Raw genomic sequence first — 20,734 nt, forward strand, 5'->3', positions numbered from 1 at the left:
ATGAGGACTTTTTAGATTTCATTTATGATGGTATTTTGAATAATCCTGCCAATTTTCAGCTTGACGGTAATTATTGTAGCCTCACTCCTATTTTTGAGTCTAACTAGACCGGTCTAATAGTAATATAAAGAATTTATAGTAACCGAACGTTGTCATAATTGCCATAAATATCCATTTAAGTAAAATTTACGAGCTTTAAATAATTACATGCAACAATGATTCGTGTAAATAACATTTTAAAAGAAATCAGTCAATAAAACCAGTTATAACAAACCCGCCCCTTGTGCAGCGCAAGGGATGTTGGAATTTAGGTATTGCCAACCACCAACACATATGGCCTCTCAAAGCCCTATACACAGACTAGTGATCTAGCGTGTAGGAGGTCCAAGTGTTTGTGTTTATATTTTAAGGTTTGCAGATGTGAATAGAACACAAAGACAGTATTACATTAGCTTTTGCTTTTAGGTAGTTAACGTTCGACTTTTGTATAAGAAACACGAAATACACAGCTCCATCCAATATCGTAATTATCATTGTAAAATACCCTAAACCCCCTGAGAGTAATTATTGGTAACATCGTATTATACGTTTGGCTACCCAACGTATCGTATGTTATACGGTGAAATAAGTAACGTTTATATTACCTTAACAGCATCTTCGACTTGCTGGACGATTTCGTTGACGTTTTCTTTATCCAACTCCGAGCTAGTGTCGTCGATAAGGACATCATCACATAATTTAATTAACCTCGCTACACTTTGGTACATTCGTAGAGTTGCCGATTTTACGCTATTCGTACTCTCGACGGAAGACTTAACTGCCAAGTTAATCAACCAGACCGTATCTAATACTATAGTGCCGTTTCCGGGGAGCATCTCGAGTTTTTGTTTCGATACCACATCTCTGAAACATAAAATCAAGCAAGTTAGTCAAGAAATATTAATAACGAGTCGACAAATCAAAAAGTTTATTAATAAACGCTTAATAATGTCCCAAAACAAGAGTTTTTGATCAATAAGTTGAATTGGTGAAGATATACGGAATTAAACTGTACTTTTAAGGCAGCTATTCCGTCCACCCACATATATTTTTTCTTTAGGCTCTTTTTATTATCGTTTTCTTTTACATTTAGTTTAATTAACATCTGATAATTTGCATTTTAACTTATTTCGTCATAAAATATAAAACCAGCACCGTTAAATAAATATTTGACAGATTTAAACTCTTATAGTTGATTAATTAGATTTGTGATAATTGATGGATTCGACCGTTACTTGATGGAAGTTCATTTTATCTAACAATCATCATTATCAATGGTGCTAAAGCCCTATGAAAGAGCCTCGACCTTCCCAAGTCTATTACGCCAGTCAGTAAGGTTATCTAACAATAAAACACTGAAAACGTTTGTTTTCTATACTTCCACAAAATTTATTATAACTATGTGACTACAGCTGTTTCGGCAGAGTGCCTTTCTCAAGTGATTTAGTTCACTATGGGTTTGCCTTTTTAAATTCTTTAACTGAAGAGGTTGAGGAGTGGGGAGCTGTTTGTCTCGAGTTGGTCATTCAGAATTATATCTGTATTTTTTAATTTATTAATTTCCATAGATTTTAATAAAGATAGCTTAAGGCCTTTAATTTGAATATGCAGAATTTGAAACTCTTCATTAAAAGAATGATTATGATCTAGAAGGTGAAGTGCGTATGTAGAAGTGTCTGTTTTTCTATTGTTGAAAGCAATTTTGTGTTGTGCTATCCGTTTGTCAAAGGTTCTGCCAGTTTGACCGATGTAAGTTTTCGGACAGTCACCACAAGTTAGTTTGTAGACACCACTCTGTAGTTGCTTTCTCTTTCGGCTCTTATTGTTCTTAATATATTTGCTTAAGTTGTTGTTAGTTCTGAAAGCTGGTGTTATTTCTTTCTTTTTTATGTATCTGGCTATTTTTGTTGTTATCTTGCCAGTATATGTGATAGAGCAGAAGGTACTGGGTTCTTTTTGTGGTGGTGGATATTGAGTTTACAATAGAAACAGAACAGAATAAGTAAATAAACTTTCTAGATGTAACAATTACCAGACTACAGAACAAACATGAGTTCTCCGTATATCATAAACCTACCCATACTAACACAACTATACACAATCCATCATCCCATCCTACACAACACAAATTAGCAGCCTACCATAGCATGATACATAGACTGTCAGAAAATCATATGTCAAAAAATAACTTCGAAATAGAACTGAACACCATTAAACAAGTAGCAGTAAATAATGGCTATAACGAACAAACAATTAATAAAATTTTAAACCAAAAACTCCATAAGAAAGCCCTGAAATTAGTCTATCCACCACCACAGAAAGAACCCAGTACCTTCTGCTCTATCACACATACTGGCAAGATAACAAAAATAGCCAGATACATAAAAAAGAAAGGAATAACACCAGCTTTCAGAACTAACAACAACTTAAGCAAATATATTAAGAACAATAAGAGCCGAAAGAGAAAACAACTACAGAGTGGTGTCTACAAACTAACTTGTGGTGACTGTCCGAAAACTTACATCGGTCAAACTGGCAGAACCTTTGACAAACGGATAGCAGAGCACAAAAGGGCTTTCAACAATAGAAAAACAGACACTTCTACATACGCACTTCACCTTCTAGATTCTAGATTATAATCATTCTTTTAATGAAAAGTTTCAAATTCTATGGTAATTAATAAATTAAAAAATACAGATATAATTCTGAATGACCAACTCGAGACAAACAGCTGGCACTCACAACCTCTTCAGTTAAAGACTTTAAAAAGGCAAACCCATAGTAAGCTAAATCACTTGAGAAAGGCACTCTGCCGAAACAGGTGTAGTCACATAGTTATAATAAATTTTGTGGAAGTATAGAAAACAAACTTTTTCAGCGTTTTATTGTTAGATAAATTAGATTTGTTCAGCACCAATACCTTTTATCTGAATTAAGCATGGATTAATGAAGGATGACAGGTCATAAGACGTTTAAAGAAGGTTTTTCTACTGTGATTAAAATGTCCAACTGGTAAACGTTGTGGTTTGCCAGGTCCCAAGTCCTGGATGAGAAAGGAGGAATAAGCAAAGGACTAACTATTCCTACTTGTAAAAAAACAACCAGTTATGAAAACGAAACATATACCTCTAATAAGGACGGATCTTTTAAGAGGAAAGAGCGAAGACAAAGTACAATGAATATAGGAATCCGAAACGTATTAATCCTATATCGGTCTGGAGCCCTAATTCAGGTGGTCAAAGAGAAAGAGCTTGAATACAGAAACATGTACTTAACTACGTTACAAGAGATTAAATGGACTGGAGAAAGCGTACTGAAAACTAATAAATCTGTGGTATTTTTTACCGAAAGTGAACAGGAACACCTGTTTGGCATTGTCTTCATAGTCAAGGAAGTCTTGTGGAAGGACAAGCTGCATAACTACTCCTTAACTGCCACCCATGCCTTGACAGATGAAAACGAAGAGCAAATAAAAGACAACTTCTTTGAAAAACTAGAGGAACTAACAAATAATATCTCCAAACAGAAGATGTATATTATTTTGGAGGATTTTAATGCAAATATTGGGAAGGAAGTAGCATATAGACTAACAAAAGGTAACCATAGTCTCCATGGGGTCAGTAATGATAGTGGATCAAGATTAATAGACTCTGCAGCATCCCGCAACCTCCTAATAAATATCAACAATGTTCGAACCCTTTGCTAAAAAGCTAAAAAATATCTAACTACAAGAACATCTATAGTTCTATAGGAAGAAGCAAAAAACAATCGCGAATTAGGTGGACTTAAAACGGACGACTTGGGTATATGTAAAAAATCAAAAAATGGTAACAGGTCGTCAGAAACCAAACAGATTGTCGACGAATCTTGGAACAGGACAGGATCCACACAAGATTGTCGATGATGTGTGATGACGAATGTTCGAACACAAGAAAATTCACAAAGAAACATGCGTCTCCGTCGGAAGTCTCACAAGAAATCATCAGATCGATCATATTCTGGTAGATGCCTGGAGGGTCGGTAACTACTTAGACGTAAGAAGTCTAAGAGGGACGGATAGAGACATCGAGCATTTTTCTGGTAAAAACGAAGATAAAAACAGTAATAGCGACCCAAAAAATTCACAATAATACGCCAACAACAGTATCGAATACCGAAGTTCTTCATGATATTGAAACATAGGAATGTAAGAGACACTCTGCCTTTGAGAATATAAAATTAACTTTGACAAGAGTATAAAATAAAATACTATTATAGTGTATAAAAAGATAAACATACAAAGATAAACGTATAAACAGACGAGAACAGAGACAAGAAAACTAATGAAAACAAAACGAAAAAGCACCAGGAATAAATAAACGGAGATATAGAAGAAAATTGGAAGAATAACAATATCAGACAACTATTTAAAGGAGTTTCATAGAGATCAAGTCCGGGTACCAAGCAAGAACAGGCAGTTTCCATCAAAAAGACAGTGGAGAGCTTATTGCTATTACTGCCTCAGTTAGCTCAACTGGTTTTATGTCAAATTCTTCATTTAATAAACTGTCAAAATACTTTCTCCATATTTTTTTACATCCTTTTCGTGAATTAGTATTTAGTTATTTTTATCTCGGATACATCTAATCTGATTAAAATATTTTGTTTTCTTTGGTCGATTGGCTGTTTTATATATTTTTGTTTCTGTCTCCCTGGTATCAAGTCGATCGTATATATTTGTATATGCTTCTGCTTTAGCTTTTGCTACTGCTACTTTCGCTTTCTTTGTTTCTCTTTCCCCGGTATCAAGTTGATCGTATCGATATGTATAAGCTTCTGCTTTAGCCTTTGCTATGGCTACTTTAGCTCGCTTTTTGGCCACCGTATAGTCTTGGAGATCTGTGTTCGACTTATTTTTTTGCCACTGTTAATATAATTTTCTCCTCTGTTTTATTTTTTCTTTTTGATCTCCACCAGGTCTCTTTATTTTGAAACTTCTTTCCTAGCGTTTTTCCAAGCATTTCAATAGCATTATCTCTAATGATACTGGACATCTTCGTTCAAATTGTATTAGGACTTCCTTTCATGTTCCAACACATTGGTTCTATTATTCTTGACTGAACAGAGCTTCTTTCTCATCTGCTAACATCTACCACTTGATTTTTTGTGATCCTCTCCGATATTTTTAGAAGTTTCGCGTTTTTACTTCGACGTTCAGCACAAGCAACCAATGTTCAAATCAAATATAAAAATGTACAAACCTGAAATGTTTCAGCGCCACCTGAATCTGCTTCCAAAGATCGTCCAGTTCTTCAACGGGACCCTTGTTCACTATGAACCTGGGTTCAGGGGAATCCACCGTCTTAGGTCCCTTGGGGCTCTGTGATCGCAGCGTGACGCTCTGCGCCCCGCCTACGCCGACGGGGCTCCTCATCTGTGATATCTTCCCCAGGAAGTCGTCCTTAAAAGACCGGGCTCGCCTGGCGAGCTTGTTCGCGCTCTTGAAGGAGGCTTTGTGACCTCCTGGGCCTGGACCTGCCAACGGCGAAGGTGATGATTCGTTTTCTGGAACAAGAAAATTGCGTTAAATTGTTATATTCTCAAAATACAAGAGATTAACTTCGAATAAATATATGCAATATGGTACAAAAGATATCCATGACAAATAGTACAAAATAAAAAATATGTAATTACAGGTTCCCGTTTTTAGATATGCGTATCATTCGCATACAGGATAACACACTGGGTACTACGTGGTACAGGAAAAAAATAGAGAGCAACCGGTCTTAAATTACCACTCTGCACACCCAACCAGATATAAACATAACCTTGTACAATCCCTTAGTCTTAGAATACATACGTAAACACATACTCTATATGTGTCAACGTATGTAAAATAAAAATGAATCCCTGAATCTACTTAAGTCCATTCTCATTGATAATTCCTATCCCATCGCTATCATCAATAAATATCTATTTTTCAAAAGCTATTGACATTTTATTTCAGAAGTACCAAATGTTGAAAAATTAGCATCCCTTTCTAATAACACACAGTTAAACACTTCCCCGTTCACCCCAGGACTAGCCACAAAATATGCTTCACTTCCGTACTTCCCACAAATCACTAATACGATTCCTAAATTCTTCAAATTAGGTCCTAAAATAGACCTAAAAAACAGCAGAACTGTAGGAAACATGTTTTCGAAGTCCAAAACTCCATTGAACCCTATAGAACATGCCAATATTGTCTATCATAGACTATGTGCTACAATATCCAGGGTATATGATAGACAAACCAGCCGCTTTCTTCAAAGTCGTCTAACTTCCCACAAAAACGACATTAGGATTTCCCAACCCTCTAGTGCCCTTGCACAACATGCCATTTCAACTAAACATAAAATTGACTTCACAAACGTCAAAATACTGACCAAACAACAAAATTATCAGAAAAGACTGTTTTTGAAATGTGCCATATCCTTAAACATCCTGATCCATCAACCCTAAATAAAAGAACTGGCATCGTTAATTTGAGCCAGATTTATTACTCTTTTATCATACAAAATAAAATATAAGAATCACAAAATACCCCATATTTCGAGTTAAACAAATAGTTTAATAGTACTCCGCCATACAAAACCTCCCGTCGAACAAATTATTCCATGAACCCCGTTTAAGTCATCGTCAATCCCGTCATTACAAAACATCCAAAAGACAGCCAGACACTTCATATTAATAATATTCAGATAGAAAGGGTAGATAAATACAAATATCTAAGAATATTAGTTATAGGCTATTGATTATATTCAAAATAAGATAGCTAAAAGGAACTACAACGTTAACGGGGTTTTATTATTTCATATGGTCAATGGACATCTATATATGAAAAAACCGTGGAGTGCTACCATTTAAAGGGGTGCGTTTTTGAGAAATGGGTGAATTAGTCCCTGGGCACAGGTTACATTAGGGTGAGTTCTATGCACTTTTGGTATAAACATACCTACATAAAAATTGTTCCTGGTTAAATTTCCTATCTAAATATCGCTTTTTAAAGTCAATGATACTTTTTTTTACAAAAATATATTCAAAAGAAAAAGCACAAAGAAACCCAAAAGAAAGAAATTTTGTTTTTTGTCCCATAACTTTTGTCCACGAGGATATAGGTATAGACATTGCTTTACAGAAAAAAAATCTACATATTTCTTCTTTAAAATGTTGTGTAGTAGAGGTAATTAGGATTTATAGTTTTCGAAATATGATTTTTCAAAGTTCGCCACTCACAGCAATTTTGGGCAATTTTCCTTGTAATTTCGCAAATATTGTTCTGTAACTTTTTTCCACGTAACTTTAGGTATATGAAATGGTACACGTAATACAAATAGAAATCAATTAGCTTTAAAATGGTCTACTGTCTGACGTTGTACGACTTTTTTTTTAAAGAGATTATGGTTTTTCAAAGTTTTATACTTTTAACGATTTTTTATAATATAATATAAAAATAAAATTATATTATTATATGATATATTGTATATTATATAATATTATATTATATATAGTATATATAATATAATATTATATTATATAATATATAATACCTAATATAAAAAAATATTATTTTTTACATTTTTTACGATTATTTTTGAAATTTCTCATTATAACTTTTTTTCTTCTACATTTAGGTATATATTATATTATATAATAAAAAAAGCTTATTTTGTTTACTTTAAAATTTTGTATTACAAAAAATTCGAGGATTATTTTTGAATAAGATATTATTTTTCAAAATGTAATAAGTACTTGCAACGATTTTTGATTTTAGGATTATTTTTTAAATTTCTCATTATAACTTTTTTTTTCTTGTACATGAATATACTATATATTGCTGAATAAAGAGGGCTTACTTTCTGTTCTTTAAAATGGTGTATCATCTATATTTAAATAATGGAAACCGAGTGATTCTTTGATATTTTTTTACCTGTATTATTTAAAATTATTTATTTTACAAAAATTACATAAACATTAGTCTTAGAAAACATCACTTTAGTTAAAATTATTTAAACGTTGACATTTAAAAAATTTCAAAATCAAAGTCCATCTCTTCGTTAGCATTAGCTTCAATATCTTCCTCTGACACCTCAGTTATCTTAGAGTCCCACAATTAGTACCCATGCACATGCACCCTTTGCAGAATATTGAAAAACTAATTCCTATCTTCCTACAACCGCAGTTTTTTGTACATCCTTTGGTACATTTACATGCTATTTTTTCAAGCAAAGCTTGTGGTGCAGGAGCTTTGACAGTAAATATTGGAATTAATCCATATTTTGAAGTTTGCCCGGCCGAGTCAAGTGGATCCAAAGTATTACCTATAAAAAATAAGATTCAATCATAACACACAATCACATAAAAAAGTTATAAGGAGAAATTTAAAAAATAATCCTAAAATCAAAAATCGTTGCAAGTACTTATTACATTTTGAAAAAGCTTATCTTATTCAAAAATAATCCTAGAATTTTTTATAATACACCATTTTAAAGTAAACAGAATAAGCTTTCTTTTTTATTATATAATATATACCTAAATGTAGAAGAAAAAAAGTTATAATGGGAAATTTAAAAAATAATCGTAAAAAATATAAAAACTTGTTAAAAGTATAAAATCTTGAAAAAGATAACCTCTTTAAAAGAAGTTGTACAACATTATACAGTAGAACATTTTAAAGGTAATTGATTTCTATTCCTCTTACATGTACCATTGCATATGCCTAAAGTTGCGTAGAAAAAAGTTACAGAAAAATATTTGCGAAATAACAAGGAAAATTGCCCAAAATTGCTGTGAGTGGCGAACTTTGAAAAATCATATTGCGAAAACTGTAAATCCTAACGACCTCTACTAAGCATCATTTTAAAGAGAAAATATGTAAGTTTTTTTTCTGTGAAGCAATGTCTATACCTATATCCCCGTGGACAAAAGTTATGGGACAAAAAACAAAATTTCTTTCTTTTGGGTTTCTTTGGGCTTTTTCTTTTGAATATATTTTTGTAAAAAAAAGTATCTTTGACTTTAAAAAGTTATATTTAGATAGGAAATTTAACCAGGTACAATTTTTATGTAGACGTGTTTGTACCAAAAGTGGATGGAACTCACCCTAATGTAACCTGTGCCCAGGGACTAATTCACCCATTTCTCAAAAACGCACCCCTTTAAATGGTAGCACTCCGCGGTTTTTTCATATATAGAGATTCATTGACCATATGAAGTAATAAAACCCCGTTAACGTTGTAGTTCCTTTCTATAGTACATAATCAATAGCCTATTAGTCAAAACGCAGAACAAACACAGGAAATAAAAGCGGTATAGAAATAGGAAAGGCAAAATTTGTGAAAATGAAACATCTATTATGTAGTAGAGACCTAAGAATGGATCTAAAGATAAGGTTTTTGCGCTGCTAGTACGTTTTTACAACTTTGCTCTACGGATCTGAAGCCTAGACATTGAAGCAAGTGGAAGCTTTTGAGGGTTGGTGTTATGAAGAATGCTACGAATATCATGGGTAGACAAAATTAGCAACATTCGAGTTCTTGATAGGGTTAATAAGAGGAAAGAAGTTATACAGACAATTAAGGGACGGAATCTTGAATATGTCTATTCCGGTTGGTGGATGGCGGAATTAATTTAATCCTAGAAATAAATGTTACACAACGAACGGTAATATTTTATTTATTGTGGTTACGAAAATGTGTTTCGCTTAAGACACTCGGAAGAAGGGTCGATTATTAGTGAGAGCGTTGGGTGTGGTCCGACGCGTTTGCCTGCTGAGCTGTTACTGAATAGAAAAACCACAACGATTACTGTTATCTTTCTTCCCTCTGACCAGATGACTGAGCAATAAATCATTTATTAGGTCTGGTGTATACTTTCGCAGTTACAACAAAAAACACTCTCGAATGCATCGTGAGTTGTTGACACAAACGTCTGATATGGTAACTAATTTATGTGGGTGAGAAAAACAGATGGTGGACAGGGTAAAGCCATGTCTCTCTTAACATTTGTATTTGAATGTGCATTTCGAATGACTAACGTCGTTTCGATTTTGAGAAAAAATAATAAAAAATAAGGAAATAAAATTAGCAGAAATAGTAATTATAGCGTAATGCTATATGGCTGTCATATAGTAAGAGGTCCTCGTCCTGCTGCGTTTGATTATATAGGGCAAAATAAAATGTAAAAGAGATGTAGGAAGAAGACGAACCTCCTGGTTAAGAAATCTAAGCGAATGGTTTAGTATGAGCTCTAACCAACTATTTAGAGCTGCCGTAAGTAAAATAAGAATTGTGATGTTGATATCCAACCTTCGATAGAAGATGGAACGTTAAGAAGAAGAATCCCGTTCGACAATCCATGTGCTGATGCTCTTTTTACACTCACAGTCACTTTTCGTTCTACTTTGTGTTACCATCAACATAAACAAATGAAGCCATCGGTAAAATTTAAATCACCGGATAATTAAATTAATGAACATTAGTGCTCGGTTGTAGTTGTTTTTTTGTTGTTGTTTTTTGCTCTTGTTAGGTACTCTTAACAGTTTTTCGAACATCCAAAAAACTACAAATTGTTTTGTAAGTACGAATCACACCATTGTAGTCGTTTAATTATAAACTTCGTCATCATTAGTTTTGTCGTAAACTGAGGAAGCGTGAAACGTATTCAAATAAACCGATGAAATAACTGACTTATCTTTTTTGCCAACAAAAATGACCGAATAAGCCTATATCTTGTTAAATTAAGTGAAACAATAGTACAACAAAATAATTATTTTAGCGAAAACGAAACTAGTTTGTATTGCTTGATGATTTAACCATAAGAAACTGTTATTTTTTGTTAAGTTTTATATATTGAATAATCCTCGTATGTGTAGTTTATTCTTTGAAAAGGAAACTTCTGCTATAGTCGGTTCGCTAAATAGCCCGATCAGGGAACGCAAAATTTTACGAAAACCTCCAAAAAAATAAAGGAAGAATGAAAATTTGGGAATAGGTAGTTGAAATTGTCTATTAGATATTATATAAGAAAAAGTTTACAATTCTTCATCCCCTTCATTTTACAAAAATTGGAAAATACGGGGTGAAAATTTTTTTCTCGGGAGTGAAAAAATATACGTTCAAAATTGTCCGGAATTGGATAAAATGACCAATTCTAAGTAACTTTTGTTCTATAGAGTTTTTTTACTATGTCAATACTTTTCGAGTCATTTGCGAGTAAATGTGTTCATTTTTAAACAAAAAAAAATGTTTTTGGACGGTTTTTCGGAGATAACTCAAAAAGTAAGTATTTTAGCGAAAAAAATATTCTTAGTAAAAATATAGCTTATAAAAAATTGAAAAAAATGGTGTATGCGTGAGGTCTGCAGACCCAGTAGAAGCAGAGTTGCAGCTAATGAAATGTAGGTTCTTCTTCGTCAAATACCAAATCGAATATTTCAATGTGAAATAACCAAAAAACGGAGCAATTTTCGGGGAAAATTCATTACAACTTTTTTAAAGTGTTTAAAAAAAAGTTTATTTTTGTTTTTTAAAAAACTTCTAGCATTAAAAGTAAGTGAGTTACGCTCAAAATATTGTTGGTCCCTTTTATGTTTTGGTAAAAAAATGGCGAAAATCACCTCTTAATTAGCTTGTCAAATAAAATTAATCGTTACCGCTTTACAAGTTACTTTACTTATGTATTGTTTATATTATCTATAAGTTTCATTGGTTCAAGGTGCTCAGTTTTGAAAAAAATTGGGTTTAAAATAAAACATTTTTGAAAAAAATCGTGTTGCTAGTAGTAATCCATTGGCATCCAATCCAGGCCAAATTCTTTTGCAAATTTTAATATGTAGGTGGAACATACATCTTAACCAGTGTTTGGCATTGTGGCTATTTAGCAAGGACAGGGAGTTCACTGATGATGGACTGATAAGTCCAAAAACGTTCTGAACGTAATCCTTTTGGATTTTTAAAATTTTTTTAAATTTTTATTAAATATACCAACTACAGCAGGGAGTTTTACTTCACGTTAAATTTTATTTAAATAGTTAATAATTACTAAATAGTTGGTAATTTTACCAATTTTGGCAAAATTGGCCAAAAACAAACAAATTACCTACTAAAATCACTAGCCAGTTGTGTTTCGAGTTTAGTGAACCGACTATACTAGCTGTTTACAGCGTTCTTCTAATCGTTATTCTTCTCTATTTAATCATAACCATAGACCTGAGGAGATTTCTCTTTCCTCTAGCCGTTCAGTTTCTTCTCGGTCTTCCTCTTTTCCTTCTCCCTTGTGGTGTTCACGTCAAAGTCTGTTTAGAAGTACTGTCATCTGGCATTCCCTGTACATGGCAATACCATAGTAGTGGTTTTGTTTTTATGTCATTAATTTTTGTATGCGTGACTCTCATCATTTCTCGTATTCTCTTATTTGGTATCCGATCTCTTTTTGATTTGCTTGCTGCTCTTCTCCAGAAGTCCATTTCTGATCCCAGTAACATTTTCTCTGTTCTTTGTTTTATTTGCCAAACTTCACTGCCATATTATGTGATTACACTTTTAAGTGTGGTATTGTATATGAGCTTTGTTGGCTTTAGATATTATTTGGTCCCACAGAATGCCGTTCATCGTAAATATGGCTTTTCTACCCTGTATGTTTTTGTCTTTTACAGCAGCATCGAGTGTTCCATCTTGAGTTATTATCATGCTCAGGTACTTATATCCATCACAGTGTTTAATTTCTACCCCCATCGTCTAATGTAATGGACTTCTTTGTCTCTCCAATATACATTACTTCAGTTTTCTTAATGTTGACTTCGAGATCCCATTTTTTATATTATTCTATTAGCTTCTGTGTCATGTGTAACTCAAGTCGTCATGATCCTGGAGCAATCAGAATTTGTGAAAAGAAAACTAATATAAAGAAAATCAAAATGTATTTTTTATTTAGTTTCTACTGAACATTTTGTTTTTATTGAACGATTTAAAAATTATGATTGACAATACGACCATAAATTAGTTGTTTCGACCATATAAAATTTCCGTTACCAAAAATGGGAAACTAATGACGCAAAAGTCATGTACATGTATATGTATTGTTGTGTCATAGGTAATTATTAATCGTTGTATCAGGTGCAATAATTAAAACTTCGTCGTTTGTCGTTTGGTTGTGGTTTTCGATTGTTCATCACTTCCTCTTTTAATATACATGACCAACGTACTTGATTTGGTTGTTTAACTTGACCTTATAACATTGTCACAACTAGAGAACATATTCTATTTAGTAAAAATTAATGTGGAGGAAGTTATCTTAATCTTGTTATTTATATCGTTTATATGTCAACCAATTTTTCTGAAAAACGCCCACTCTGCACACAATTAAATGTATCATAAGTTTTGATCTATTTTTCTTCTGAACCGTTGATTGGATTTCGATGATTTGTTTTTTCAGAATCTAGGTCTATTTCTAAGAAATTACTATACCAATGTTTTCTGAGAAATAGCAACGTTTTACCCGTATACGAGGTGTAAAAATAAAGCTGTGTTTTTCATCTTATTTTACAACACCCTGTGGAATTAATTAGAAACAAACGTTACATCTTATTAATATTGCGACCTTTCCTCAACATTTTCATAAAAAAATCGTCTCGATATATCTATTATCAAAGATTATACAAAACTTTAAATGTAACAAGGTTTTATGGACATTTAAAGCAAATGAAAGAAAAGAAAACGCTACTTACATAAACTTTATTGACATTTAAAACAACTGAAGTCTACGAAAACATAACCTAAATAATCTCTAACAAATTCCCTTCCTCAAAAACCCTTAACATCGAGTATTTCCACCTCTATTTCTAATTACTCCTTTACAGTGACTAGGGATACTTAAAATTAAGCGTCATTTTGGTCATGATCAATTGCATCCCAAACTTCTCGCCATAACTTCTATGTCGTAAAAAAAGATAGTGGTGGTTATTGGCTCCTTCATTGGCGATCAATAATATCTCACAAATTCTGTATGAGATAGATCATGGGCTGCAGGGTGGCCAGTTAAAACGTACAAATAATCACGGACCACAAGTGCAACATGTGGTTGTAAATTATTACCATTAAAGAAAATTATTTCCTCTGTAAGGAAGGAGCAAAGGGAACTACATGGTTAGATCAAATGACGGTAATATACCTTTCACTTGTTAAGGAACTCGAACCATGTAAACTAACACAAGTAACGTAGAAAAACAATTTATTGAATTATTTTGCTTTCAACTTGTACTTTTCTTTTCTGATAATAGAGATATAGAGATGATTTTTTACGAAAATGTACCTTATTTCCCTAGTGCGCTTACCTTCCAAGGACTCCAAAAGTTAATTCAAAATTTTATTAACCTCTGTAAAGAGCATGGCAGCATAATTATCCACGTAATTATGCTGCCGTAAAGTAGAGAAACAATTTATTGAATTGTTTTGCTTTCAACTTGTACTTTTCTTTTTTGATAATAGAGATGATTTTTCACAAAAATGTACCTTATTTCCGTAGTGCGCTTACCTTCCAAGGACTCCAAAAGCTAATTCAAAATTGTATTAACCTCTGCAAAGAGCATGGCAGCATAATTATAATCAAAACCCAAAACTTACAACCATAAACAGATCACAAAACGTAAAATAATCAATACACATTCGAAATCAGCAGCTAGAAATGATAGTAACATACAAATATTTGTGCAGTGTGATTTTAAACAGAAAAATATTTCCCGAAATGCGTGTTCAGATAGCCAGATGAGCATTTTTTGTTAAAATGAAACACATTTTGTGATAGCAGGTTATCGCTTACCACACGCCGAAAATGATTAAAAGTTATATTTATATAATCCGTCTGTCGTTCATTGGACATAAATTAATTTTTATATTACATCCCTTTTCTACTCACACAATCCAAAACCATGAGATCAAGTATGAAAAATATTCTACATCAACTTTAAATATATTTAAATTAATACCTTATATCAAAGATATTACTCTGTGGTTGACTAGGATAGTGAATAATTTAGAAAGTACATAACACTAGTAACAATGGTAATTGTTCTAAAGTCAATCTGGCTCACAGATCAGCTTTAACAATTTTAACAATCTTTTTTTCAAAAATTAATGATAAACCGTAAATAGATACGCTTAGTAATATTGTCTACAACATTCCTTGTTCTTCGGGCACGCAAGGTTTTCTCAACACAACTCTACCTTATCGGCAAAGTCTACGAGAAGTGTAGATACGGTAAATTGAAGCTGTAATTACAAAAAAAGAAATATGTATGTCTTTGTACTCACTTTATAACGCTCAAAAAATTACGGGATCTGGATTTCAATGCATATTCTTTTTTATAATTCTCGTTAGTCCAAGTAATGAAGCTTAAAATAGGACAAAACCTCGCAATTTTTACAGAATGGATCAATTTGCTTGAAAATTTGAGAATAAGTAGTGGATAGTTCAAGGATCAAAATCTATATCATGCCGAAAGGCGCTTTTACCATGGGGGTGGCTGCCCAACCACCCTTTTAACAAACAACTTTACCTAACAAAAATATACCTTTTGAAAAAATAAACAAAACCGTTTTTGTAAATTTTCATTAAGACCAACAGTAATCGAGCTATACTTTATTATATGTTGGCTCTTCTTTTTCAAATGCTAAATATTGTAGATTCAAAGTCAAAAGACGGGAAAACTATGCATTTTTCGAGGACAGCTTGTTCTAACTAATTTAGAGTATTTAAAAATTTCTATCTTCAGAAATATAAAAAAGTCTCTAGCTCAAAAATTAAGTAACTTATAATGAAAAGAATATCAGTCCCTATTTTTTTCAGCGAAAAAGTGTTCGGAAGCAACCCTCTAATCACCACCCTAATTAAAATTAGTCATTGACCTTATTTGGTCTTTTTTATTTATTTATTGTTAATAGGTACTAGAAGTTTCACAGGCTTAGAGATTAATTAAAAAAAAAATGGAGTTAAAAGCGAATAACGAATTTTTGTAGTTTAGAAAAAATGTCCTTTTCTTCAGAATAGCAAGATTAGCATCAGAGATACGAAAAAATGTTTAAATATGGAATTGTAGATTATTTAGTTCCCAAGAACCTGGTTTGCAAAAATTTTTTCTACGGCAAAAATTGAGTGAGCTATTGACAATTAAATCTTGTAATAACATGCAAAAAGCACCTTTACCAACCCTTTCAAAGTCACCTCTTTTGCGACTGAGGATTTTAAAAAACATTTAATATTAATAAGCTTATAGATCTGGTAAAAACCTACAAAATTTTTTTTACCATACTTTCTAAAGTAAAAAATAAAAAAGTTACGGTTAAAAAATCAATATATTTTTTTGAAAAACAGAAAGGGGGAAACCAATTGGAAGCATAATAATGTAAGTTAGCGGTGTTTTTAGTCATTGACCTTATCCATTCTTATTTATTTATGTATTATTAATAGATTCTAGAAGTTTGACTGTGGGTTAGAATGATTAGTTATTAAAAAACTAGAGTTAAAAGCGAATAACGAATTTTTGTAGTTTGGTAAAAATGCCATTTTAGAAAGATTAGCATCAGAGATACGGAAAAATGTTTCTATATAAAATTGTAAGTTATTTAATTCCCAAGAACTTGGTTTGAAAAAATTGTTTCTACGGCAAAAATTGAGTGAATCGTAAATGAATACATATATCGAAAACATTGATTTCTTCGATATAAAAGTAACACTTTCGATAGCGAATAAATCAAAAACTATTAATTTTATCAAAAAAATGTATAGAACATTTTTTGCTTAGAATTAATGTTTTTATTAACTTTTGCGGTCAAAATATAATAAAAAATTTCCACCCCCCGAAATGGGGTGGCAACCACCCCCATGGTAAAAGCGCCTTTCAGCATCATATAGATTTTGAACCTTGGACTATTCACTACTTATTATGAAATTTTCAAGCAAATCGATCCATTCTGTAAAAATTGCGAGGTGAAAAGCTTCGGTTCCTGGCCTACGTATCAAAGTTACGCGTGAAGTTAGTCGTATTGATGACAGTTGAGAAATCGTGGGCGACCCTTGTTCTTCATGTAAAAAGTCATACATTGGTCAAACTTCTCAACTAATCAAATCGAGAAACACTCTCCATAAAAATGATTCACGTCTACATCCAGACCCTTGTGCATTAGCTAAACACGTCCATTCCACATGGACTTTGATAATACCACCGTTCTTCATTATGAAAATAACAAATTCAAAAAGGGAATTTCTTGAAATGTCCTATATTTTCCTTTTTTTATTTGAAATCCAATTCGTTTTCTCGCTTTCGTAAAAGTAATATTTACGGTATTCTCAAAACAAATAAAATTTTCCTGTTTAACCCTGTACCTACATAAATTCCCATAGACCTTTCCATGAAAATGAAATACCATGCCAGCGGATATGTGCTGATTTTCTAAATTTTCTTAACGACGCGCAACTATAACATTGCACATTTCTCATTAATTCCAGTTTCTTGTATTACAAGCGGCTTCCGGTCTATTACTTTCTTTATTTTTATTTTTGTCTCTTGCTCGCGAGTCTTGAACACAGTTTACAAATAACTGAAATTCTTTACAGTAAATTTAGGGTCTTTGGAAGTTTATTTTAAGACGATTTTTATTTATTTTGATGTCATTTCGGTACTTTGGCGTATTTTACACTTCACGGAGGATATTGAGCAACCGATATGTGGTTGTTTGTGTGTTGCAATTCGAGAATAATAAACACTTCGAAACAATGCAATTGCTGGTATTTCCGTGATGTTGCTGTTGAGTATTTACATATTTCTGTTAACGAAAATATGAAAAGTTAGCAAGTTTGATGGCAGGACTTTTCAAACTACAACTATGTACAGTCGAATTCAAATCGCTTTTCAAAGTATGGCTTAACAAATAGTTTAAAAGTAAATTTAACAATGGAATATTTTAATAAATAAAACTAAAACAAAAGACTAAGTTTTCAATCTAATATCACATAAAATAGCATTAAAAATATTACTCTACATCCAACCAGATTGAAAACAATGGGAACCTTCTCTGGTTACACCTCCGAGGCTTCTAAAATTTGCAAGCCATAACGGATGCTGAGACTAAAGAAGATGAGGGAATTTTACAATTTATATTTCACGTCCCATCTGCTCAACGCGGTAAAGTTCCAACGAGAAATAGTAATATTTTTAATGTTCTTTTATGTGCTATTAGATTCAAAACTTAGTCTTTTGCTAGCAGTTGCCGCTAGGGCATCCCTGCCATTTCCTTCGTTGTAATCCGTAGCTGCACGCCGGGGTTTGTCCTGGTTGGGTCAGAGTCAGAGAGAGCAGCATATGTGCCTCCTGATGAGAGACTAATAAGTTTCGAAGCCGGTAGAGATGCTTGCTGCAGTCTCTAATTGAACTAGAATATGATGCGGCTGTAGTTTCGTGTTGCAACGAAATTGAAAATGGTTATTCATTTTTGATTTACATGTTTACTCTGATTGGAGTACGAAGGGAACCATTCTCGTTGGAACTTTACCACGCTGAGCAGATGGGACGTGAATTATAAATTGTAAAATTCCCTCATCTTCTTTAGTTTCAGCATCCGTTATGGCTTGCAAATTATAGAAGCCTCGGAGGTGTAACCAGAGAAGGATTGTTTTCAATCTGGTGGGATGTAGAGTAATATTTTTAATGTTATTTTGTGCTATTAGATTGAAAACTTAGTCTTTTGCTAGCAGTTGCCGCTAGGGCATCCCTGTCATTTCGTTCGTTGCCATCCGTAACTTCACGCCGGGGTTTGTCCTGGTTGGGTGATGGGTCAGATAGAGCAGCATATGTGCCTCTTGATGAGAGACTAATAAGTTTCGAAACCGGTAGAGGTGCTTGCTGCACTCTCTGATTGAATTAGAATATGATGGGGCTGTAGTTTCGTGTTGCAAAGAAATTGAAAATGGTTATTCATTTTTGAAATTATAACACCTCCAAACACTGTCCCCTGGTATGTTTCTTGTTATAATCTGTAAAGAAACCGAATCTTTACAATGTCCATATTGCGTTAGTACTTCCATATATTTTTTATCAAATGTTTCTTTTCCTTACATTCTCCTGTGTATTTTCTGTTTTTTTACGTAGCCACGTTAAATATGATTTGTTTCTCCTTCTTCATTCGTTTCTTGTGTCCACCTTCTAATTCTTTTTTTTTTAGTACCTAATTGTTATAATGATTGGCTTTCAACCATTTGTATCACTCTTTTATATGGTAGTATATTTCCTCTATGTCGTACTTATTTTCTTCTAGTTTTCGTTTTGATATTGTAATGTTTTTGTACGTATCTGAGACAGTGGTAGCAACCCCACTATAATTATCGTAGATATACTATACATTCCTTTTTACTGTGTATTGTCAAGCCTTTACAGTAGTCCTTAAATCTACTATAATTTTTAAAAACCATATTTTACGATGGAATTAATTTCTAATAAAAAAAAATTCACTCAAAAAAAATAATGAAATAACGACGTCGCTGAAATTGTCGAATTTTCTTCAAGATATTGTTAGATTATACTCAGCACTTCTAATAAAATTAAAATATATAAACCTTGGTTGTGATGATGTGAAGTAAACTAACGAATTATATACTACTTATACCGGTAAAAATTCAAATATTAGTAGTATAGTATGTATGTAATTGTATAGATATTTTATAATATGCTTGAGGATGGCAACTACAAGCTATACTGGGACCGCACTGTGCTCACAGACCAAACAGTGGCACATAATAGACCAGATCTCGTACTAGTAAATAAATTAACAAGACAAACAACACTAATTGATGTGGCGATACCTAACAACAATAATCTACGTAGTAAATTTACTGAAAAGATAGCCAAGTACAGAGATCTGGAAATTCAAATACGAAGACAATGGAGAATGCAAAGTACCCAGACGTTACCTATTATTATGTCTACTAATGGAGTCATTCCGAAGAACCTCCTCGAAAGCATAAAAAAGCTGGGTCTAAATGAACACCTTTATAAGACCATGCAGAAAGCTGTACTACTTGCGACGGCCAGATGCGTACGAAAATTTCTGGGAGAAACTCCAGCATACCAAGTCACCTAGGGCTCGAAAACACGGAAAGAGTCCCACCAGAGCTCAATCCTTTTGATACCGTAGGTATCTGGGATGAGTCAATTTTCCCCTTAGAGGGAGTGAGAGCCGTATGGCTAAATCTGGGTATAGTAATTGAATTTGCGTGTCTCAATTCGCCTTCAATGCGTTAAATAAAATCTGGCAAACAAGTGAAATATCAGAAGCAACAAAAATTAATGTATTCAATACTGGTGTAAACAGCATATTACTTTACGGAGCAGAAACTTGGAAGTACGAAGAAAGCACAACAAAGAGGATACAGACTTTTATAAATAGGTCCCTAAGAAAAATCCTAAAAATTTACTGGTCTAATAAAATAAGACATGAAGAACTATGGAAAAGGACAAAACAAACTAGTATAATAACAACAATGAGACAGAAGAAATGGAAATGGATCAGCCATACGTTAAGGAAAGATCCTAGTAACATCACAAGACAAGCATTCGAATATCAACCTGAGGGGAAAAGAAGGAGGGGAAGACCGGATAATATCTGGAAGAAAACAGTAACCAGAA

The 20,734-nt window shown here is 32.9% G+C and overlaps 1 protein-coding gene across 5 annotated transcripts in view; it reads right to left on the reverse strand.

Moving 5' to 3' along the window:
• LOC114325088 (guanine nucleotide-releasing factor 2) overlaps positions 1–20,734 on the reverse strand; it is a 199,781-nt gene that overhangs the window by 68,138 nt on the left and 110,909 nt on the right. For all 5 annotated transcript variants that reach the window (XM_050650950.1, XM_050650949.1, XM_050650947.1 and 2 more), the window contains exons 2-3: positions 5,280–5,583; positions 645–903 (exon numbers count right to left, since the gene is read on the reverse strand). In XM_050650950.1, the coding sequence (XP_050506907.1) occupies positions 645–903; positions 5,280–5,583 (563 nt within the window). The remainder of the gene's footprint in view (positions 1–644; positions 904–5,279; positions 5,584–20,734) is intronic.

Source organism: Diabrotica virgifera, chromosome 5 (assembly GCF_917563875.1).
Source record: "Diabrotica virgifera virgifera chromosome 5, PGI_DIABVI_V3a".
NCBI classification, from domain to species: Eukaryota; Metazoa; Arthropoda; class Insecta; order Coleoptera; family Chrysomelidae; genus Diabrotica; species Diabrotica virgifera.